This window comes from Physeter macrocephalus, chromosome 12 (genome assembly GCF_002837175.3).
Source record: "Physeter macrocephalus isolate SW-GA chromosome 12, ASM283717v5, whole genome shotgun sequence".
NCBI classification, from domain to species: Eukaryota; Metazoa; Chordata; class Mammalia; order Artiodactyla; family Physeteridae; genus Physeter; species Physeter macrocephalus.
The window spans coordinates 36,522,590-36,547,538 of NC_041225.1; the positions used below are offsets into that span (position 1 = coordinate 36,522,590).

Sequence of the window (24,949 nt, forward strand, 5' to 3'; positions counted from 1 at the left end):
ATGACTTCACAAAAGGATACAGAGCTTCAACAAAAGGAACTCAAAGTATATGCCTCAGAGCAATTAAATAGCCTGTTAGATAATCTCTCTCAAATATGAGCTATTTTCAATACACTTTGGATGCTGTCCTATCTATCTATAATCTATCAATTATTTAGCTATATGCCTGATGTACCTGGAATAAGAACAGCAAAGCTGTCAATAACTGTGAAGATTTGGAGCATGGACTTTGCCTGGAATGTCTCCTACCCATCAACATGGACTTTGCCCACTGGAGTAACATATATATAGAACCTATATTTGTCTTGGAAAAGAGATCTTTGGATTTTCCCTGGCAATTGCATAATTGTTATTTGAACTTCACAATTCTATTATGAAGGCAACTGAAAAAAATATGTCAGGCTTACGATAATGACTGATGGTTTCAGCTATTAAGAACAAACAAACAGAAATACAAAACCAGAACTCCAGACCAAAATCTTCCGTTTGGCCCTGTGGAACACTGAATTCCACAGGAAGATGGGATTTATCTTCTCCCTGGGTCTGTCAATATGAATAAATCGTTTTGAAGAATTCTTGACCACCCTTTTTATCAACCCCCTCCTTCTTTAAATATAGCAAGTGGTCTTGTTTCAGTCTGCTTCAAATAAAATTCACAGACCTTGTGGATTTCCCTGGCGGTCCAGTGGTTAGGACTCATTCTCGCTGCCGAGGACCCAGGTTCGATCCCTGGTCGGGGAACTAAAATCCGACAAGCTGCGTGGTGTGGCCAAAAAAAAAAAAAAAAAAAAAAAAAAAAAAAAAAATCACAGACCTTGTTAACAAGTGATCAGTTTCACAGATAGGAAGGAAGTGCAGTAAAACAAGGACCCGGGGAGAGGGGCTGAGAAAGAAAGCCTGCACCCTGGGTGCAGGTGCAAAATGTGTCTCTTTTGCAGGTAATGGAACTCAGGGGTCCTGGCAGATTCTGGGCAGCTGGATTCAGGACATCTGTCTGGTGCAGAGTCTGTTCGTCAACACCCACAACCTCCAGGCCGTGTCCTGCTCAGACGCTAAGTGTGGAGCCGTTTCCCCGCGGGCCATCGGCGTCGCTGGCACAGGAGCTGACGGGCAGGGGGGAGGGAGTGCTGTTCATGCCTGCGGGCCACTCAGCGCCCAGCCATAAATCATGTCCCTGCCTGGCTTGCTTATAACGAGGCCGACACAGTTATTAAGATCCCTTTTTCTGTTTTACAGTCCCTCTGAAACTCATCCGACTTGTCCTTTGTCTTCTGCTTCCCATATATCTGGAGTGAGGGACTTTATGGCCACTTCTTCAGGGGACAGAGAATTATAGATCTCTGGATTTATGTCCATTTGCTGGGCTCTCTCTGGTCCCTGTACCATAAGGTGAACACTGGGGCAGCGAGAATGATGTTGCATTCTAATAGATCTGGACCCGTTTCTGACAGCTGATTTTGACAAAAGCATAAGATTCAATGATTGTTGCTCAGCTCAGAAGCTGTAGGAAATTCAGAGGGGAAAAAGAAAGAGGATGTTTAAACGTGAGCCTTCGCTGTCTCCAAACTGCTTTCTGAGTCAGGTAAACTGTGAAAAACAGGGTAGACTAAGCCAACAAACTTAATGACAACAATGGCTGCTCCGGAAGGAACATGATTTACCCCAGAGGACGAAAAGGCTTTTCCCTGATGTTGAGGGATTGCCACCTGCTACTTGAACAAATAAGGGCTCTGTTAGGGAAGCAGGGGGGTGTGGAAGGCAACCTCTAAGCTGGTCCCTAAACTAAATGATCCTCATCCACTGGTCCTCATGCCTCTGTGTGTGTCTCATGCCTGTGAACAGGCCTCTGTGACCAATGAGATATGGCAGAAGTGGCAGTGTGACTTTGATGGCTAGGCTGTAAGTGATATCACTCGCTCTGCTTTGTTTACTAGGATCGCTGGTTGCGGTGGCAAAGGGGGGTGGTGTAGGGGGCGCCAGCAACCATCTCATGAGAACATTCACGCTGCCCTGGAAGAGGTCCAGGTGGAGGACGGAGGCCTCCTGCTAATTGCCACGCAGTCATAAGAGCCAGTGACCTTTACAAGCTGATCTTCCGCCCCCGCCCCTAGACTTCAGACGATTGCAAACCTGGCTAGCAGCTTGACTACAACAGCAAGAATGGCTCGGAGTGGACACGCCCAGCCAAGCTGCTCCTCAATTACTGCTCCACAGAAGTGTGAGTGATAAATACATGTTCACTGTTTTAAGTCACTAGATTTTGGGGTCATTGTTCTGTAGCAATAGACAACTAATGTGGGGTATATAAATTAGGGTCAGGTTTGGTCATTTGGGAGAGAAAACCCAAAACAAAGAAGATAGATGTTTATTTCTCTCTCACGTAAGAAATCTAGAGTCGCAGTTCTGGCTGGTACGGTGTTCCTTGGTGCCAGGGACTCAAGCTACTTCTCTCTTATTGTCCTGCCGTCCTCAGTACATGGCTTTCTTCTCCTGGTCCAATATGGCTGCTCAAACCCCAGCCATTGCATCCCTATTCCAGCAAGAGGAAGGAGCAAGAGCAAGAAGGGTGCACCAACTCCGTTAAGGGCACTTCTGTTTATATGCCACTGGCCAGAACACAGGCATATGGCCCCGCTACCAGGGGGGTTAGGAAGTGGAGTCTTTATTCCGGGAAGCCATACATCTGGCTTAACGTCAGAAATGTAAGGAAAAAGAGAAATAAACATTGGGGCAAACTAGCAGTATCTGTTAGCTGGGGATTGGCATTAAGCGGGATTCGCTGCAAATTGCTAGCTTAGCTGAATCGGGGTAATAATTAGGAGTTTGCCAAGAAGAGAGGCGTGGTATACTACGGATGGCAGCACACCCTTTGCCATTCCTTGCATCAAGAGGTAGAGCCTGTTTCCACTCCTCATGAATCTGGGCTGTGCTGATCATGTGACTTGTATTGACCAACAGAATCTGGCAGAAGTGACACTGGGCTACTTCCACAGCTGACTTGAGATGTGCAGCCTTGGCTTTCCATTTTGGGGCCCTATCCTCTTGAAACCCAGCTACCAGGTAGGAAGTCTGTCTTCCCTGGGATTAATCTTGCTGTGAGAAGATCCAAGTTGGCCATGTGGAGAGAGCAAGACTGTGTCTGGGAGCCCCACAGCACCACCCATGAGAGTGAAGTCTTTTCAGACCTTCCAGTCCAGCCCACCAGCTGAATGCAGCCGAGTGAGTGACCCCGGGTCATGCCGTGTGGAACAGAAGAACCAGCCAGGTAAGCCCTGCCCAAATTCCACGCTCACAGAATCATGACCAATAAATTGGTCGTTGTATTCATTTGGGGGTATTACTCAGCAATAGATAAGTGAAACTAACAGGGGAAGGCTATTCTGGGGAGAGGAAACAGCACTGGAAATACACAGTGGTGAGAGGCAACCTGCCGTATGCAAGGAATTCTAATATACATTTTTTTTTTTGGCCGTGCTGCACAGCACCCCAACCAGGGATCGAACACGTGCCCCCGAAGTGGAAGCACGGAATCCTAACCACTCATCTGCCAGGGAGTCCCCAAGGAATTCTATATAGTTTGACATGCTGGAGGGTAAAATGACCCCCAGGGTCATGCTGGCAGGAAGCAGGAGGCTAGACTTGGAGGGTCTGGTGTGCGCCATCCTGAGGAAGATGGGATCAGGAGTCTTACCCACCAAGAGCTGTATCAAAGTGGAGAGGGTGTCCTGGTGGAAGGGTGGCCACATCTGCTCACAGCAAGATTCAAGATCCAGAGCAGGTGACGCCAAGTTCTCTGTTCTCCTAAGACATAGATCTGAGGGCAAACTTCCTGGGGAACCTTTGAGGAGGGATAAGTTGCAGTCACCTGTGTGGCAGGATGAGTGGGTTTGTATTACGTATTGTGAGGAACGATTTGAGGGGGGCTACGTAATGAAGATACTGCATTTTCTAACTGACTTCTTTTACATTAAAACAACCCTCTCTTGCTGCTTCCCTCTTCTTGGTGGTGGCTGGATCCTTAGGAGCTAGGAACGAGGGCCCAGAAGGAGCCAGGATAGGGACTGGGGAGTGTGGCTGGGTGCCAGTGAAAGGACAAAGCAAACAACCTGATTTGAATTATATTCCTTAGGCTGGGTTCAGGCTCACTTCCTCCATTACATATGGCACATTTCATCTTCATTTTTGGTTGTGAGGAAATGACCATATATTCAAGGGCTGTTTTTTTTAAAACTCATGTGATTTTTTTTTTTTTCTTTTTTTGGCCATGCCACTTGGCATGTGGGATCTTAGTTCCCTGCCCAGGGATCGAATCTGTGCCCCCTGCAGTGGAAGCATGGCGTCCTAACCGCTGGACCGCCATTCCTCAAGGGTTGTTTTTGATGGTGCCTTCATGACTCAAGTCAAGGTCGCCTCCATCTTGGAGCCACGATAGGTTTCTTATTGCTCTATTCTAGAACACTTGAAAAAATTTTCTGAGTGATTCATTACACAAAATCTATACTGATGAATGTCTCATCTCCTTTCTTTTCTGTACCCGTTAGGTATGTGTTGGGTGGCAAGCTAGAGAGAATTAACAGCGGCTCAACTACACAATGCATTCTCCAGCCACAAGAGGTCTTGAGGCAGACAGACCTGGGCTGGTAGCTCACCACCACCATCAGGGATCCAATCTCCTCCTATTTTCTGCTTCAATAGCCTTAGCATGAAGCTTTCATCTTCAAGGCTCATCACTGCCTTTCCAGGTACCATGTCCATATTCCAGAGCACAAAGAGTATCTGCCAGTCAGATCTTTCCTTTTTTTTTTTTTTTTTTTAATCTTTAAGGAAATACTCTCTATACTGTCAAGGGCCTGGGTATCTCAAGGACCTATTTCGTAGGTCTGACTTTGTAGCTGCAAATCCATCTGGTCTGCAGTGGCCTATAGTACAGCTTACTTGAAAATTCAATACATAACACAATCTCTCTGCGTGTATGGATAATACAGCAAAATTCCACCACATGTGATTGGCTATGGGTCCAAAAGGTCCAATTACCCACCCCAATAAGATGCTGGGTTATTGTGGTTATAGAAATAAATGTCCAGGGAAAAGTGCCAGCTGGGAGTTTCACGTCCCTTTCTACCTTTACCGGGATCAACTGCAGTTTGGCGCCACCTAGTGGTAGTTTTCTTCCTACCTAATGATTTATGTAGGTGGGTTTCTGGAGCCAGGCAAGGATTCCAGGACTGTCTCCCTGATAGTATGTGCCCATTTAATCAGCCTGTTTTGGGCAGAGTGGACCAGCAGGATACTGGACTGGGGACACCCATCATTTATCTCTTGGTTGGATGAAGGGGTTTCCTGCCACTTCTTTGCCTGGCCTTGTCCTACCTGCCAAAGAGAGGAGCCAATCACATCATATCCCAATTCACATTATTGAAGGTATTATTATATCTCTCTCGTATTATATTTACTAAATAAGCTAAACTTGATAGGGAATGAGCAGAAAACATTATCTGTTACCTTGAAACCCTCTCTAGAGACTATTTCTTCCTCTGACCTAGATGGAGTGTCTCCAGCATCTTCCAGAGTTTCTCTGGTCACTCCCAGATAACGAAATGTTGCCTGGCTATTTTCATCACAATTATAGTCTCATTCCTGTAATTAAACTATTGGGTCCCGTGTCATGATCATAACTCACAACTTTAACCAAAATGACAGCTTCCTCCCTCCCCAGTTTAGCAGTGTGGTGACGGATTCAGTCAATCTCTTTTCTGCTCTTCCCTCTACCATTAGCTGTTGTTTCTGACCCTTGGGGAGTGGTAAAATCTGGACAGGGAGGAGACCCACCTTTATTTGGCTGGTGCCTTTGTGATCTGAATCTGGCGCTCTCTGGCTCAATAATGCCCAAGGTTGATATTTTTTAGCTCAGGGGTACTTTTTGTTGGTTTCTTGGAGATTCTTCTGCTGGTATCCTCCAAATGCAACTTCCATGAAGCAGGTGATGTCTGTCCTCTGGTTAAAAGGTATGAATAAAACAGGGTCCTTTGGGGGTCTATCTGCTGCATCATTTAGCTTCTCCAGGCAGCTTTCTTGGGCACATTCCCCCCCACCTTTTTTTTTTTGGCTGCGTGGCATGTGGGATCCCGACCAGGGATCGAACCTGCGCCCCCTGCGTTGGAAGTGTGGAGTCTTAACTGCTGGACCACCAGGGAAGTCCTGGGCATGTTCCCTTTGAAGAGAGCTTCAAGTCCACTCTCCACAGATCCAGTTAGCCCTGGGTGAAAAAAGTCACATGTTTCCCCACAGGTGTTGGAAACGTGGTCTGCTCCTACAGCTGCCTTCTCTTCCCTCTGGCTCTTTTCCTGCCCTGATGCCTTGGGCCCTTCTAGTCACAGCTTCTCAGAGAATGCCTTCTGCTTCCCAAACTCCTGAGATCCAAAGTCCTCTGAGTAGTCCCCTGGAAAATTCTTTGTCCCTTGAGAGAGGAAAAATATGGCGTACATGGCATCTATTCAGAACTGCTACATTGCCTAACTCTCAGGGGATATCACATATAAATTTATACAAAATATAATGAGAATATAATGTGAATGGTGCCCCCTGGAGGTGCGAAGCTGCAGGCAGACCTGACTGTATTGTCCTTGTTGGAACTTTAGGTGAATCCTATTACATGTAATAGTATAATAATAGAGCTAACACATATATTGTTACCACGTGCTGTGCACTGTTGTAGGTGCTTTACCTATCTTGTTCAAGCCTCATACCAATCCTTCAAGATAGGTAGTATTATTCATGGTTATTTCACAAATGAGTAAACTGAAGCCCAGACTTGTTCAAGGTTACACAGCTAGCAAATGGCAGGGCTAGAATTCAAACGCAGGAAGTATGGCTCCAGAAGTTGTAGTTCTAAGTCCACCTAAAACATCTTGCCTGAGGGTTTGACTTTTCTCATGTCACTCTGGGGCAGGCTACACATTAGGTACAGCATGGACCCCGAAGTTAGGCGGATGTGGCTCAGATACCACGCTGCCATTCAGTAGCTATATGGCTTTAGATAAGTTACTTAATTTTCCTGAAACTTAGTATCTTCGTCTAAAGATGCTAATACAACCTGACAGAGTTGTTGGCAGGATTAAACATTCGTTTACTTTTCCTATCTTTCTGCAAAGAGAAGAGTCAAACTGTAAGGACGTCAAATAAATGTGAAATTATCAATACTCCATCGAACACCGGGGAAGGGAGGTTGGGAGACCGAAATCAGTCAAAGGTATTTAGTAAATGACTGTTGGGTGCCAGGCGCTCACTAGCGCAGGTTTTCTGGGCCATGAACTCAGTACATTCTCTCCAGGTCATTCACACACCACAAAGCTCTGCTTATCTTTGAGAGGCTGCGGGGTCTGAGTGAGGCAGCGGAGACGGCACAGTTTTGCTGTCAGGTCATCCTGGGCCATTGTGTGACCCTCATCACGCAACGTCTGCTTCCTTGCATGTGGAAAAGTGCTCCTGATGACACACAGCATGCTCTACATAAAAGGTAACTCTGAGGACGTCTAACGATGACGGGTCCTGGCTACTTAGGAAAAGCAAGGGGCATCTGAACTGGGTCCGCGCCGTGGAGTCCGCGGCGCGTCTTTTCTTTGGCCGGAACAGTTCTTTCGGAGCTGGGTCCTTGCCGGGACTTGGAAAGCGACACACTCGAGCCGGGGGCGGGGGCCGGAAGCGCCGGCCGCTACCGCGCCGCGTGTCCTTTCGGAGGGAGGGAGCGCGAGCTGAGTCGCGGAGGACTGGGCGAAGATGGCGGCCTTCTCCGGTGCGTCTGCGGAGCTGGGGCTGGAGCGGGCGGCCGGATGCACGCCTCGGCCCTGGGCCGGCTGGAGGGGAGCCTTTGGGGCGGGGGCGCACAGGTGCCGCGCGGGACAGGAGGGAGCTGTCCAAAGCGGTCCCCTCGGTCCCCGCACTGCGGGCGGATCAGTGGCGGCGCGAGAGGCCCGATCGGTGCGCCTCGGTGTTGCAGGGAGAGCCTTTCCCTCCAGGTGCTGGCCGGGCCGGGCCTCCCCGTGCTCGCTCTCTACTTTCTCTCCTTCCAGTCTCCCTTCACTCGGCCGTCCTGCCGGGACACCCGGGGCTGCGAGAACGATGCGGCGGCGTTGCTGCAGCCGCTCTCGGAGCCCCGGCCTCTTGCTCTTTGACGTGGCAGTGGTGCTCGGGAACCGTTTTCTGTCCGCGCCCGATAGGGGCTTGGCCTGGCCGAGAAGCAGCAGGGCTCGGGGAGGGGTCAGTTGGAAATGACCATCCTGCATCTAGTTTTTTTCAGGCCTTTCCGAAACTAAAAGTTCCAGGCACAAACCTGATATTTATTTGTTGTTAAGCTCTGTTATAGCAACAGTAACGTTGAACATCTAAGCTAAAGGGAAAGCATTTTCGTCCGCGTACACACGAGCCCATCACAAATTTTGAAAATCGTTGTTTATTTGCTGATGATACCCTCCTTTATTCCAAACAGGAATTTCAGGTGGCTTACCTAACCCGACAGTTGTTTTTCTCTTTTCCTTTATTACCTTCCTTTATACATCCACGGTTTTACAAGTTTCAGTAAGCCTTATAGACTAAAAGTCGTACATTTATATAGCAATAAATGTATCAAATTAGGCCTACTATCTTTTAATATTGTTAATCTATTAAGATGACTTCAGATATAACACAGTATTCTACTTTCTTCATTTTTCTCCTATTAGAACATTAGGAATTCCAAGTTTTTAGTCGTGAGAGAGGATTTCTGATTGTTTTAGTTGCATTTCATAATAGGCAAGGGGAAATCTGCTCAGACTGGGAGCTGTTTTTGTTTCCCCAGCTCTCTCCTCAAACAGATTTCAGAGCCAAGATGTGTAGAGCAGTTCCAGGTTGTCATTTTATAGGTTCACTTCTTTGGGAGTCATGCCCAGATTTCAGGAATATTAGAGTAAAGGACTAGAAGAGTCTGTGATGTGAAATAGACAAAAGTGGAATTAAAGAGCATGAATATTCCTATTTTTCTTTTGAGTGTTAAAAATGTTCTGTTTAAAGAAAACATGGTTTCAAAGCAAATCTGCAGACAACATGACCAGAATGGAACGAGAAATTGCCTGGAATTTGCTGAAAGCTGGCCTGTGGTTGCTGCTTGCAATATAATAGTTTCACAAGCAGCTTCAGCTTGCAGTATTCTGTATGCAGCATACTGAAGACCATCACTCCCTTTTTTTTTAAGCAATTTGCGTTGTAGGAGAGATAATACACCTAGACTTTAATGGGGGCAATTTTTAAAAAGGTCAGCTTGGATATACAACTTTTGATCTTGAGTAGTTTTTCGATCTGATTTTTCTTAAGAGATTTGGGGATAGGAGAGCCTGCCTTTTTGAAAAAGATTTTTACCCTTTCCCTTGTCATCAATGTTTCTGTTAACTAGTTTACTATACAAAATGTTAGTGTTGTATCTATTGTTAATTGCTAGTATGTGTCTTCTCACCTGATGCAAAGAAAAAGCTACTTTTGCAGTGGATTGTAGTTTTATTTTATGCCTTTTCACAAATGATTATAAGAAATACAAAATTTCCAAATAGGTTATCTCTGGGGCTTGGGTATATTTGAGTGTTGTTCATTTTTTAATAGAAATATATACTTTTGTAAAGATAACAATAATAAAAGCTACATTTTAAAAATGCAGACTTAAAAGAAAGATCACTTCTTATTTGGAAAGGAGATTTAAGTAATACAATTCACTATTCCATGTGTACCCTCTACAGTTCATTTGAGAAGTGATAAAATTTTAAAATCCAATCAGAAATAACCCAATCTATTCATTTAGGATTCACTTTGATGTAAATTACTTAAATATGTGAACAATTAAGAACAGAGTAGTTCTTCAGCTGACATTTCCAGTTAACCCAAGTTCTCACCAGCAGCCCCTCCCTTTTCAGTTTACCAGAGTTTTGATTATGACTGCCTATAAATGTGGGCTCTCTCTACTTGCCTATTCATTTTTCTCAGATCGCTGAGGGTATTCACATGGTCCTCAAAGAGTCAAGGCACATGATTTCCACATTATCTCTAGGTGAAACAACCATGGTACTGGTCTAGAACTTTCCAACTCTGGCAGATTTTTCACCAGTCACAGGGAGGAAGCACTCACTGGTGGATACTACGTACTAGGTGGTAACTATGTGCCAGATGCATTCATGTGATTATTTGTAATCGTCCCGTATTCCTACAGCATAAGCAATATTAGCTCCATTTTGTGTGAAGAAATAGGTCTATAGCTTGCCCAAGGTCACATTGCTAGTGAGAGCTTAAATTTGAGCTCAAGTCTTTCTCCAAAATGTATACTCAAGAGATACTATGTAACTGAGCTATGCTTCAAACCTGTTTCCCCATTGAACAGTAATTTTAAGAGCAATATGATTTAAGTTTAGTAGGTGTAGTTTTTAAAATTAATGTTTGTTTTCAGAGATGGGTGTTATGCCTGAAATTGCTCAAGCTGTGGAAGAGATGGATTGGCTGTAAGTACCTCCATCTTTAAAAGCGTAAATGTACCTGTGACAACAATGTTTTTCAATTTAAATAGTGGTTAGTGTTTTTATCAAATATTTTGGGGCCCAGCTGGGTAAGTGAAATTCAGTTTTTTCCTGTGATTCTTTACATCATAGAGTTTCCTTTCTGAACGTTGAGATATTTTTAGCTGGAAAAGATGGGTAGTGTTTGCCAAATAAAATTCTCTTTTAGGTTTATAGTTTAACATGACTTAATTAGCTTAGGTGATTTTTTTTTTTTAATTAACTAAAATTCTTCAAAATGTGATTCTTTTAGTCTCCCAACTGATATCCAGGCTGAGTCCATCCCACTGATCCTAGGAGGAGGTGATGTCCTTATGGTATGTTTAAATGTGGTGAGGTCGTTGGAAGCTGGGGAAACACAATTCTGGGGCTGTTATGACCCACTTTAAGAACTCCATAGGCTTAGAAATGGTATTTTCACGAAATTAATTTTATTTATTCACAAACATTTAAGCTACCTATGCTGCATTCAAAGTAATTAGGTAGAAGTTGTGGGGAACACAAAGGTGAATAAAATGCAGTCTTTGCCCTTCAGAAGCTTCAACCCGGTAGCACAGTAAGACATGTACATGGATAAATGTCATGCAAGGGAAAATGTGGCACCTGCCTGAGAGGTGCAAAGTATGAAAAGATGCAAGTGGGGTCCAGTTACCCTTCTGCTTGAGGAATCATAAAGGACTCTGCTTGGAAGAAGTAGATTTTGGACAAGGGAAGATAAAGGAGAAAAGCTCTCTAAGTAGAGAGCACATCAACAAAAACCATGAATAGGAGAATGCAGGATATGATCCCAGAGTAATTCACTTCAATGGTAGCATAAAGTACGTGTGTCTGGGGTGGAGAGTGTAACTTGAGATAAGGTGAGAAGTACACAGTGGATCAGATTATTTGTGCCCTTTCTGAAGTGTCATGCTAAAGAATTTGGGTGTGTGTTGGCAGTGTGGATCATTGGAAATGTTTAACTAGGGGTGCGTTGCACGGTTAGAATTGTGTTTTTAATGAAGACTGATTTGATAGCAGCTTGTAGTGTAGCTCTAAGACATGAGATACTGTTAGGATACTTTTGTAATAATCTAGGTTAGAATAATAAGGGTTTAGATTTGAATGGTAGTAATGGGAAAGGAAAAGGGAGAACAGATTCTTGAGGAATGGAAGAGGAATGGCAAGATTGGCAATAAAGTTGAATGAGGAAATCTGAATAATCTGGAGACACTGGAAATAAAGGTAGCTTGTGAATTGTTAAAAATTTCTACATGGTATCACATTAATTTGATTTCCTTAACTGACAACTTAAACTTTTTTTTTCTTTTTCATTTAGGCTGCAGAAACAGGAAGTGGAAAAACTGGTGTAAGTAATAAACTTAAATTGACTTACTTTGTAAGAGTTGATTTTATTTTTCATGAATTTATTTTATTTATTTATTTTTGGCCGTGTTGGGTCTTTGTTGCTGCACGCGGGCTTTCTCTAGTTGCAGTGAGCGGGGGCTACTCTTTGTTGAGGTGCACGGGCTGCTCATTGCAGTGGCTTCTCTTGTTGCGGAGCACGGGTTCTAGGTATGCAGGCTTCAGTCGTTGTGGCATGCGGGCTCAGTAGTTGTGGCTCACAGGCTCTAGAGCGCAGGCTCAGTAGTTGTGGCGCATGGGCTTAGTTGCTCTGCAGCATGTGGGATCTTCCTGGACCAGGGCTCGAACCTGTGTCCCCTGTATTGGCAGGCGGATTCTTAAGCACTGCACCACCAGGGAAGCCCGTAAGAGTTGATTTTTAAAGCAACTTTGAACAGTGGTTTTTACTTTGAAATATGTAATCAAGTATCCTCCTTCCAAAATGTAAAAAGTGGTTGCTTGCCACAGAGAACAATATTTTTGTTGCCAGCTCATTCTGAAATAAGATTTATAAGAGTATGGCTTTAAGAATATAGTTTAAAACTGGTCTCGGAGAAAGAGTTACAGTATCTTTAGTATTTATACTCACTTCTGAATTTTAATGCAGTGGCTCTAGTAATAAGGAAGTTGCAAATAGAGGTTGATCTCCTATTGGCCTAGACTAGAGAAACGGTTTGTCAGAATAATATTTATCCTTTTTAGTTTAGTTCATTCCTTGGGTCCCGATTGTTTATTGTTTTGGGCTATCAGCTGGTTCTTATTTCCTTCATTCAGTCAACTCTCGTTATCTTACTGGTATTTTGGGTTTGGGCAAATTGGAGCAGCGCTCAGGAATATGTGTCATTATTTAAGGTGCATGCATGATTTTTGTAATTTATATTGATTATTGAACTGTCATTGATATCTGAATGCTAATATAGAGAACTCTTGTTTATATGCTAGGCTTTCAGTATTCCAGTTATCCAGATAGTTTATGAAACTCTGAAAGACCAACAAGAAGGCAAAAAAGGAAAAGCGACAATTAAAACTGGTGCTTCAGGTAATTTTTGCATATTATTAATTTCCTTTTGTATAAATTAGTAATTCTCATTCCTGGCGTTTACAGATGTGAAGATGTTTTAAAAAATAAATTTATTTTATTTATTTATTTTTGGATCCGTTGGGTCTTCGTTGCTGTGTGCAGGCTTCCTCTAGTTGTGGCGAGCTACTCTTTGTTGCAGTGCGTGGGCTTCTCGCTGCGGTGGCTTCTCTTATTGCGGAGCATGGGCTCTAGGCGCGCGGGTTTCAGTAGTTGTGGCATGTGGGCTCAGTAGTTGTGGCTCGTGGGCTCTAGAGCACAGGCTCAGTAGTTGTGGTGCACGGGCTTAGTTGCTCCACGGCATGTGGGATCTTCCCGGACCAGGGCTTGAAACTTTGTCCCCTGTATCGGCAGGCAGATACTTAACCACTGTGCCACCAAGGAAGCCCCAGATGTGAAATTTGAGTGTGCATTTTTATTGTCAATATCCAGGGGATGGTATTGTCATTTGGTGCCCTGGAAACCGGGGATGCTAAATGTCATTTAGAGCATAAACACTGAAAGATTGTCCCTCCTAAGATACTAACAGTGTTGTCTTTGAGAAAACACTGGCATTTTAGAAGTTATATTTAGTTATTTTAATGGTTTTCCTAACCTGATAACTTTTTATGCATAATATTGAAGATAAATTGGTACAGTATTTTACAAAGGCATTAAGGAAAGATTTTACAAATAGTTGATAGAGTGTAAACCCATGGTGGTAGGAAATATTGCCTTCTACAGGGAAAAGAGGCATGCATTTTCCTTTAAGATAAGAAAGGAGCCCAGGAGGTTGAAATGTAAAGTGTGCATTTTAAAGTCAGTTTCTTATTTTCAGTCCTATCTCCATGGAGATTGGTCCTGTCTGTGCCATGAACAATCTTACATTAGTTTTCTCATCCTTAAATTTTGTTGCTTTTATTAAATGGTTTCTGAATTCCATTCTATCTTGAGTAATCTATGGTTTTGTTATATTTTAAGTCACTTTTGTTTCATGATACAAAATAGGATTGTGACAAAATTGCAAGCTTAAGTGGAGTGAGCTGGCATATCAACATTTTCTTCTCAGTAGTTGAAAGTAACAATGTTACATAGTTTGTAGAATGAATTCATTTGTAAATGAATTGTGAGATAATGGATATGAACTATTTAGACTATTAGTCTGTTTAAAAATAGTCTCGGGCTTCCCTGGTGGCGCAGTGGTTGAGAGTCCGCCTGCCGATGCAGGGGTCACGGGTTCGTGCCCCGGTCCGGGAAGATCCCACATGCCGCGGAATTTGTAGCAACTATAAACAATCATTTATCAGAGAGAGTGATGACAGAGAAGGATCCTGTCTTTTTCCACAGAAGGATAACCAGAATGGCTGCAGTTCCAAAAATCATGTCCTATTAGGAGTAAGGAAGCTAGATATTTAAACATGGAGAAACAAATAAAAAAGGGAGGTGGTATAATTGTTAAATCATTGTTGGGATCTGGAGAGAGAATAATTGTTCTAGAAAATACTGTTTAATTCCTAGTAGCTTGATTGAGCCCACAGTGGATAGAGACCCTCAAGAGAACGTTACTTCTCCATCATCCCAGGTGTTTAAGCAGATGATAGATATCATTAGACCAGAAATAATCTAGAAAAGATTTCTACCTTGGGTGGAAATTGGGCTTGAAAATACATAGCATTCTCTTTAGCTATTGTGATTCTTTGATTATCCAGACTCTTTAGATGTTTTAGAAAACGAAAATGCCGATCGCTTAAAAGTGAAGAGGAAAATATTTTGTGACTTATGAATTATTTAAAATAAAGGACTTGCTTTTCTTTTAATAATGATAAAGTGATAATTAGATTCTGATATGTTGGTGGGTTATTTTTGTTATGATTGAAGTCACCAGAACTTCATTTTATTAATGCTTTCATAGTTACGACAAAGATCAGTGCATCTAATAAAAAGGCACTGAAGCAAGTGAGCAGAAAAGGTTGCCCTGGATGGGCCAGTGACTATTATTTTTGGCTTGTTTCAGTTTTCAGTTTCAGTTTTGCCTTTAATAAAAACAGCAACAATTTTAATCGTACATTCCAAATAGTGTGTAAAACCATATTGGAACTAGAGGAGTTAAGATATCATATAAAATATAAAATATAAAATATTTGCTTTCTTTTTTGTAGAATGTTTTAACTTATGTTTGTTTGGGGTTAACTTTTCTTGTTTTAATTTGCTTAGTGCTGAACAAATGGCAAATGAACCCATATGATAGAGGATCTGCTTTTGGTGAGTGGATAGATTTTAGCAGCACATTTGTGGTTCTCAAACTTGTTTTCAATGCAATGTTGAGGAAAGATAAAGAATCCTTGTAAACTGGTAAGGGGTTCTTGTGTTGACAGCAGATAAAGTGTTACCTGTTTTAGTAAGAAAGAGATAAGCAGTCAGTGGAAAATGGACAAAGGATGTGAACAGGCAGTTCACAGAAGAACCAAATCCAAATGGCAATAAACAAACAAAGGTCAAGTTTACAGGTAGCAGGGAAATGGAAATTAAAGTTACAGTGAATGTTGTTTTATACCCAGCTGATTGGCAAGAATCCAAAAGGGTGATAACCGACTTACAAGTTACTGCCTCTCTGGAAGGGAGTTTGGCATTACCTGTTAATATTTAAAAAACATATATGCCTGGAAGGTCAAGCTCATTGGAATGAAAGTGCCAGTATGTAAGAATATACTTTCAAAGCTGTTTGATGCAACATTATTTGTAGTGATAAAAACTGCCAGCAAAGTAAATGATACTGCTAGAATGGTAAACAAAGATTAGGGTGTATCCAAGGGCTATTGTGTAGCTATTATGAAGAATAAGTCAGAACTGCAGAGTTGACTTGGAGGAATTTTCTCCACGTGTCAATGAGTAAGAAAATCAGGATGCAGAGAAAGGTAAATGGGCCTTGAGGAATCATGACAGGAACAAACAACCCCACACTGCTACTCTCTACCATGTGATATCAATTTATGTAAAAGTATATATATGTATATATGCATAAAGAATTTTAAATACAAAAATTTTTATGATTTACCCTTGTCCGAGAACTTTTTTAAAAGTTCAGAGGTTTATATAATGTACCCATATGAATAAGAATTTATACTTTGAATAAATAATTTAATTTCTTATAAGTGAAGGAAAATGTGTGACAAGATGCTTTTTTAAAAAATTTCTTCTACATTCAGGTGGCGAATATGATTTGCAAGCCTGAATCAGGACAGAAGTTATAGTTTCCAGTACAGACAAAAGCCAAATGCTTTACTTAACGCCAAAAAGCACCAATAAGCCCTATGACTGACTATGATGTATAATATAGAACTTCATCTTTTAGAGCCCTAATATTAGCAAATAACAGCTACAGGGTTATTTGTTCAGGCTTTTCCTGCTTTCCCTTTATGGTTTCTGGATCCACGGATTAGGGAACAAGCCAGAGTTTCTGTTCTTCTTTTGGTGTAGCGTTCACTCAAGCTCTAATTTCGGCATAAAATCAGAGCAACAAGTATTGATGAGTGGGTGCTGCGTCATCCTTAGTATCTGTTTCTTTAAAGGACTGTAGAGAATAGTTGTCTAAACGTGTGTTGGTGGTGCAGCTGCGGTAGTACAAATCAGGTTAGGTGCTCTGTTGATGCCTTTTTAGAATTGTTGTGGTAAAATCCTGTCCTAGCCAACAGACAACAGTAGAGAAGCTAGTCCTCGACGTAAGCCACAGCCCTCCAGGGGATGAATGAGGGCAGCTTCTCATGGGGAAGACATTGCTATCCTTCAGGAATCAGCAAGTCTCGGTCCCTGGAACATTGCACCAAGTAATGAATTATCTTATTGGTGAGACTGAGTGATACTTATTTCAGAATGCGTGATTTATGTAATCTGTATTGACATGGTTTTCTGTGTTTTTCTCAAATCCAGCAATTGGGTCAGATGGTCTTTGCTGTCAGAGCAGAGAAGTAAAGGAATGGCATGGATGTAGAGCTACTAAAGGATTAACGAAAGGTATTTAAACAACATTTGTACTTGTCTGAACTTTTGGGGTGATGTATTAATACATGAACTTTCTTTAAAGTAGCTTTGAATCGAGGATCTGAAAAGATTTTTAATGTTACAAAAAGATCTACAATTCTTCATTTGGAGGATACAATTTGTTATTCAGAAACAATGGGAAAGTAGCTACATGGTAAATGAATCATAAGTGTATAATTTATAAAAATCTCAAAGTATTTTGCCCTTGCAGGGAAACACTACTATGAAGTATCCTGTCATGACCAAGGATTGTGCAGAGTTGGGTGGTCTTCTATGCAGGCTTCCCTAGACCTAGGTAAGTGTTTCTAAAATAAACTGGATTTGTTGTTTTACATTTGTGAATTTTTAACATTTTATTTTAGTGGGGAGCAAAATAGTAAACCATACAAAGTTTATATTTAGAGACATGGAAATAATAATATTTACCTATACCCTCCACGTTCCAAGAAAGATTTGAAGTATCAAAAAAATAGATATTATAACATCATAAAATCAGGAGGAATAAGGTTAAGGGTATGAATGAAGTCAGTAAAGTTAGTATGCATTAATGTGTACCACACAATACTGTGTAGATGCTTCAAATTATCTTCAACCTGTGAACTTTTATGGTGCTTTTAACTTTATTCTTACCACATTTATAAGATACTTTTAAAATCTAGGTACTGACAAGTTTGGATTTGGCTTTGGTGGAACAGGAAAGAAATCTCACAATAAACAATTTGATAATTATGGAGAGGTAAGCTGTATTAATGACTTAATCGTAGTGTTAGTAAGTTTTCTTGCATACTTGCTTGATCACTCATGACATGACTGAGGGTGTAGAAATGATTGTGAAATTCAAGTGAATTTTCTGAATATTTTCCACGGAAAGTTCAGATTGGGACTTCAGTGAAGAAATGTTACAAAATGAGAAAAATATTTTTCTTTTACGCCATTTGTTAGCCCCTCCAAAGTGTATTACTTTGTTTTCTGTGTTCACCCCATTTTGATTTTGGCTTTGACTTTAGTACTTGTGTTGCTCTCATTTCTTATTCTGAATCATGTTAAATCTAAATATACTTGTTCTGGTAGCCAACATCTGTAGTAATGTGGAGGAGCCTTAATATCATGTTGATTCTGAAAAGTCTGTCTGATGCTTCTACTATTATATATGATATGCTATACTAGGCATTTTTAAAATCTACATTAGAATTTTAAGGAAGCATTACGCAACACTAACACATACTTTGGATGCAGCTATATTTGACCTTTTAACCTTATTTTCAATTTTGCTTTTTATTAACAGCACTTGACTTTCTGGTTTTCTAGGAATTCACTATGCATGATACCATTGGATGTTACCTAGATATGGATAAAGGGCATGTCAAATTCTCCAAAAATGGTAAGCTTTCTAGGGACCATTTTGTTAGAGAGTATATATGGTGTTCATTATTTGTGATTTTTAAAATTTCCTCACCATCTTCAATCTTCTTTCTCTTCCTCCCTGACTTTCTTTTGAACAAATACTTATTGAGCATTTGCTGTGTGCCAGGCATGCTGGTAGGTGCTGGAGATACAGCAGAAAATGGACTAGACAAATTTATGTACACTTTTGTGGGGCTTAGCTACTGATAGGGAGAGAGACCAATATGTGTGCTAGGTGGGAACAGTGCACTGAGGGGCGTATAGATCCGGGTAAGGGGATGGAGAGCGTTCTGGGGTGGTCAGAGAAGGCTTCTCTGAGAAGGTGACATTTGAGTAGAAATGTCTTGGAAGAGTATTTCAGGCAGAGGGACGGGTGATTGCAGAGGCCCTGGGATGAAAGCGTGCTGCTTGGGGTATTTAAACAGCGAGGAGGCCAGTGGGTCTGGAGCACACTGAGCATGGGGGAGGGTCGTAGAATCTTAGGTCAGTGAGGTGGTGAGCCCAGGCCATATAGGACCTTACAGGCTATGATACAGACTTTTTATTTTGACCGAGATTGGAAGCCATTAGGTTTTGAGTAGAGAATTGGCATCGTCTGTCTTTAACAGTTTAACAGTACAATCACTGTGGCTGCTTTGTTGAAAACACTGGGTGGTGACAATAGGTAGGGAACCAGTTGGATGCTAAGAGTTCTGTTTGGGGCAAGTTAAGTTTGAGATACTTATTAGACATCTGAGTGATGAAATCAAGTAAGTAGTTAAATGTACAGTTAAGCGTTCAGGGGAGGGATCAAAATTGGAGATATTGATACATCTTTGAGAGTTGTTGGCTTATATATGATCCAGTCGTAGGTCTAGATGAGATCACCTAGGGAATGAGAGTAGGTAATGAAGAGGAGAGATCTGAGGCCCAGGGTATTCTTGTGGTTAGAAGTTGGCAAATTGAGGAGAATCCAGCAGAAGTGAATGAGGAGGAAAGCCAGAAGAGGTTGAGGTCCTGCAGTTCAGGTGAAGAAAGCTTTTGAAGGAGGAGGGAATGATCAAACTGTGTCCAGTGCTGCTGATGGGTCTAGCCTAGAAAGATGAGGAATGAGAACTACTGTGTTTGGCAAGTGGAGGTCATTAATGAGCTTGACAAAGAGCTGTTGTGGTGGAACGAGGGGTGTGTAGGGGGAGCCTGATTGGGAATCAGTTCAACAGAGAATGGAGTGAAATGAGGTGGACACAGTCAACGTGGAAATCAGGCAGTTTTACTACAAACAGGAGAAGAAAAAATAAAGGACAGATGGAGGAAGTTTTGAGCTCAGGGAGGTTCGTCTAATTCAAGTGTCTACTGGAAGCAATCCCGTAGGAAGGGAATAATTAAAATTGGAGAGGGGGAGAGGGGACAATTTCAGGAGCAAAGTAAAAAAGTGAAGAGGTTGGTATTAGCACAGTTAATCTGCAGTAGCAGGAGGGGGGTGTGAATATGCATAGGCTGGCAGATTTGATGGGGTGAGCACGTGGAGGCTCTTTTCTGGTAGTTTTAATTCAATTTCTCGCTCTTGTTTGTTTTTAAAGGAAAAGACCTTGGTCTGGCATTTGAAATACCACCACATATGAAGAACCAAGGCCTCTTTCCTGCCTGTGTTTTGAAGGTAATTAGAGACATTTTGCTGTGATTATAAGCTACTTTGATCTTCATTATTTCATATTGGATAGTTTGCTCTTAGGTTAAGCATTTTCATTTTCTCCTTTATTCAATGCTAGAATGCTGAACTAAAATTCAACTTCGGGGAAGAAGAATTTAAGTTTCCGCCAAAAGATGGTTTTGTTGCCCTTTCCAAGGCACCGGATAGTTTCATTGTCAAATCACAGCACACAGGTATAGCACCTGAGAGGGTAAAGATTTCAAGAATGGGGTATTGGAAACTCCAGTAAGTAAGGCTTCTTGTAGTGAGGTACAGATACTCCCCTTGCCTGTTTAGTCCTGCATCTTTATTGAACGTGTCAGTGAAATTCAGTTTCAAAACCTGATTCATAAACTCCAAGTATTTGGTTTCAGTTCACGCATTTTGGGGAAGCTGATCACGATGTTGATGGTCTCTAGTATTTATAATGTGTGTGCTTATTAAGTGCCATGGCACTGTGTTAAGTGCTTCACCTGCATTATTTAGTCTGCATAACAACCCTGTAAGGTAGTTTTACAGACAAAGAACTTGAGGAGTAGGGACTTGAAGTCACTTGCCCAAGGTCACAGGACAAATAAGTGGTAGAACTGAATTCAAATCCAAGCAGCCTGACTCAAAAGCTCACACTCTCACCCCATTGTGCTGCCTAATCTGCTTCCAGTTATTTAAAGAAAGTACATTTCATAGCTCATTTAATTTATCACAAAGCATATAATTAAAATTACTGCAAGTAGATTTAAAGAATCTGTAGTTCATTTTAAGCATCTTTATTTTGTTTAGTTTGACTGTCACCTATACCACTGGACAATTGTTATTTAAAATGTTGGTACTGGAGGATTTGTGCTCGTGTTTTACAAATGAAGGTATCATGAGGTGTGATCTGAATGTATTCTAATCTTTTTTATCTTCTTAAGGTAATGCTCAGGTGGCACAAACGAAGTTTCTCCCCAATGCTCCAAAAGCTCTCATTGTCGAACCTTCCCGAGAGTTGGCTGAACAAACTTTGAATAACGTCAAGCAGTTTAAGAAATACGTCGATAATCCTAAATTAAGGTAAAGCTTCCTTTTGTGCTCAAATGCCTATTGTCTTTAGGTCAGAGGTGTTTCAGAAGAAGAGTAAAGTAGGAAAAAAAAAATGAGGTAGAAATTCAGAGTGTGTACACATGCATGTGTATGAGTGTGTAAATATATTTAACTTTGACATATAGTAGCAATTAGTTTCTATATAAAACTCCTGTTTAAGTGAGAAGACTTCTATTAAAAAAAAAGTAAATTGAGGGACTTCCCTGGTGGTGCAGTGGTTAAGAATCCGCCTGCCAATGCAGGGGACACGGGTTCGAGCTCTGGTCTGGGAAGATCCCACATGTCACAGAGCAACTAAGCCCGTGTGCCACAACTACTCAGGCTGCTTTCTAGAGCCTGCGAGCCACAACTCCTGAGCCCGTGTGCCACATCTACTGAAGCCTGCACGTCTAGAGCCCATGCTCCGCAACAAGAGAGGCCACCGCAATGAGAAGCCTGCGCACTGCAATGAAGAGCAGCCCCCCCTCGCCGCAACTAGAGAAAGCCCGAGAGCAGCAACGAAGACCCAGCACAGCCGAAAATAAATAAAGAAATATCCTTAAAAAAAAAAAAAAAAAAAAAGTAAATTGAGATTTTTCCTGTGTCTCTTATATAAAGAGTCATGGTTTGCAAAACTATATCAGAGTAAAAATTAATTTTTTAAAGGGGCCATTTCATTTAATGTTAGCTTCATCACTTCATTTGCATAGAAAATGTATCACTCTCTGTCTAGTGTGTTGGTAAACCTGACTTGGTGAGGTTAATTCTAGCCTGTCTCCTAGTGGTGACCATCTTCCCTGTGGGCATTCACACTGGTCACTCTAGTTCGAGGGCTCTTTCTGCCATTGCGGGGAGACCCTAAGTCTAGTGATCTTGGAGAACTTCTGGCTCAGTAGCAATCCCTTTTAATTTGAGGAAAGCCTGAATAAACTGCTCTGTCAGTTGATTTGACACTTGATTTTTATTAATTTTTCTTTTAATTTTTCTTACTGAAATATAATTCACACACCATAAAATTCACCATTTAAGTGTACAATTCAGTGGTTTTTAGTATATGGTCACAAGGTTGTGCAACCATCACCACTATCTAACTTCAGAAACTCTGAATTATTGATGTCCCGTGGGCCCATCTGTTTATTTATTTATATTTTTAGAAATCTTATTTTGATGTCTGAGCTTTTTTTTTTTCCGACTGTGTTGGGTCTTCGTTGCTGCGCGCGGGCTTTTCTCTAGTTGTGGCGAGCGGGGGCTACTCTTCGTTGCGGTGCGCGGGCTTCTCATTGCGGTGGCTTCTCTTGTTGCGGAGCACGGGCTCTAGACGCGTGTGCTTCAGTGGTTGTGGCTCACGGGCTCAGGAGTCGTGGCTCGCGGGCTCTAGAGCGCAGCCTCAGTAGTTGGTGGCGCACGGGCTTAGTTGCTCCGCAGCATGTGGGATCTTCCCGGACCAGGGATTGAACCCGTGTCCCCTGCATTGACAGGTGGATTCTTAACCACTGCGCCACCATGGAAGTCCCCCATCTTTTAAATGTTGATCTTTCTCATAAGTTAAACTTATTCAGGGATAAATTTATACTTAGTAAAACTTTTTAGGTAAAATAATTCCTAATTTTGTCTTGATTGATGCATTTCACTCTTTCAGTAACTATTTGAATACCTACCATGTGTGAAGACTTAGGCTAGGGATCAAGATGTAACAACAAGAATTCATCTTTGCTTTTACAGAATTATGTGCAGGAGTCTGGAGATAGTGTGGAAGGCAGAGAAACAACCAAAGAAATGTGATAAAATGCTTTAAGGATATGACAGGGAGAGTCACTACAAGAGTACATCACCAGAGCATCTTCTTAGTGTAAGAGTCTCAGAACTCTTCACAAGAGAGTGTTTTGGGAAGAATGTAAAATGCTAATATAAGTTGATTTTTGTGCTCTAATTATGTGTAAAGATTATCGTGCATCTGGACAAAGCCTGGAAGGGAAGATAGATGACAAAATCAATTTATTTGCTAAGTTGGTAAAATTGTGTTACTCATTTTGGTATTCAGTACAAATGAGGCTTTTCCTTCTTTGAAGACCCAGCTCAAGTCCTGGTCTTTCTGTGAAGCTAATATGTTGGTGCCAGCCCGGTCCTTTCTCCCTCCTCGGATACCGCTGTGTTTGCTTCCCCATAATCCCTATGCACCGTCATGTGTTAGTGTTTCTTGCTTTAAATGTGCATAGCTTTCCTCATCCCAGCTCAGTTTTACACTCCGTAAGACAGGGGCTGGTCTTCTATGTTCCTCAACCCTACAGTGCTTTGCACATAAGCATAGATTGTTATGTGTATGTGTAGTTTTCTGCTAAATTTGTAGAAATAAATGTATCTGATTAGGAAAGTGGATAAGAGTAAAGCTTTATAGAAGAAGTGATAGATTTAGGACCATAGTTACCAAACCTGGGAACTAAGGGACCTTATTTCAAAATACAAATTTATCGGTCCTTCTTCTGTATATACTGAATCAGATTTTCCAGGGAATAGGAATTGGAACTCTTTGTTTTTTAAGGAAGAATGGCACCTCTTCCAGGTGATTCTTAAGTAGCCAATCTGGCATCTGGTGTTACCAGATTGAGGAAACATGGCTCTAGTGGTAGGTGGTTAAGGACTATGCCAAAGTAATGGACATTCACAGACTAGAAAGCTGTTGGTTTTTTTTTAAACACTATATAAATCGCTTCAGATGACAGTAGGCAACCATGAAGCTGTTTCTTTTCATCAGTCATAGAATTTATGAGACTCCGTGTTAACATCATCCACTTTCCCAGTATTTTATGGTATTTTTTAAATGACTGATTAAATAAGAGTAAAATTAATAAATGAAGATAGTTGATAGCTACTTCTGATTGAAAGTTGTCTGGCTGCCTCAGGAAGTAATTTTGTCTGCTATTTATAAAAAGGAGACAATCTTTTTGTGAATAGCTATAGTGAGATATAATTCACATATCATACGATTCACTCTTTAAAGTGTACAGGTTGTTTTAGTTTTCATTATATTCACAGAATTGTGTGACCATCAAAACCAATTTTAGAACGTTTTCATCACCCTCGAAAGAAACACTACCTTTTAGCAGTCACTCCCATTTCCCTCACACCTTCCTACCCCTGGGCAGCCACTGATCTCTTTTCCATGTATAGAATTGCCTGTTTTGGACATTTTATATAAATGCAATTGGACAATGTATGCTGTTTCATGACTGGCTTCTCTCATTTGCCATAATGTTTTTTTAAAGTTCGTCAATGTTATAGCATGTATCAGTACTTAGTTCCTTTTTATTGCCAAAAGGTATTCCATTTGTATACATATACCACATATTTATTAATCCACTCATTAGTTGATGGATGTTTGGGTTGTTTCCACTTTTTGGCTACTGTGCTATGAACATTAGTATATAGACTTTTGTGTGGACATACATTTCCATTTCTCCTGAATATACATCCAGGAGTGGAATTGCTGGATCATATAGTAGCTTCATGTTTAACATCTTCAGGAACCACGCAACTGTTTTCCAAAGTGACAACACTATTTTACATTTCTACTAGTAATGTGTGAGGGTTCCAGTTTCTCCACATCCTCACCTTATTATCTGTCTTTACAGTTATAGCCCTCCTAATGGGTGTGAAGTGGTATCTTATTGTGGTTTTGGTTTGTATTTCCCTAATAGCTAATCATGTTGAACATCTTTTCATGTGCTTACTGGCCATTTGTAAAGTCTGTTCAGATTCTTTGCCCATTTTTCA

At 41.4% G+C, this 24,949-nt stretch overlaps 1 protein-coding gene across 4 annotated transcripts in view; it reads left to right on the forward strand.

Moving 5' to 3' along the window:
• Positions 1-2,139: 2,139 nt before the first annotated feature.
• DDX1 (DEAD-box helicase 1) overlaps positions 2,140-24,949 on the forward strand; it is a 39,072-nt gene continuing 16,262 nt past the window's right edge. The window contains exons 1-14 of one of the 4 annotated variants that reach the window (XM_028496560.2): positions 2,140-2,218; positions 2,959-3,265; positions 10,463-10,514; positions 10,822-10,885; positions 11,884-11,913; positions 12,891-12,987; positions 15,220-15,267; positions 16,933-17,016; positions 17,255-17,338; positions 17,703-17,779; positions 18,352-18,424; positions 20,007-20,083; positions 20,196-20,310; positions 21,031-21,169. In XM_028496560.2, coding sequence (XP_028352361.1) covers positions 3,163-3,265; positions 10,463-10,514; positions 10,822-10,885; positions 11,884-11,913; positions 12,891-12,987; positions 15,220-15,267; positions 16,933-17,016; positions 17,255-17,338; positions 17,703-17,779; positions 18,352-18,424; positions 20,007-20,083; positions 20,196-20,310; positions 21,031-21,169 — 1,043 coding nt within the window. In that variant the 5' untranslated portion in view covers positions 2,140-2,218; positions 2,959-3,162. Of the gene's footprint in view, positions 2,219-2,958; positions 3,266-4,541; positions 4,743-7,485; positions 7,517-7,690; positions 7,793-10,462; positions 10,515-10,821; positions 10,886-11,883; positions 11,914-12,890; positions 12,988-15,219; positions 15,268-16,932; positions 17,017-17,254; positions 17,339-17,702; positions 17,780-18,351; positions 18,425-20,006; positions 20,084-20,195; positions 20,311-21,030; positions 21,170-24,949 lie in introns of those variants that run through there. The other 3 variants (XM_028496561.2, XM_007106886.4, XM_007106887.4) reach the window with 3 other exon arrangements.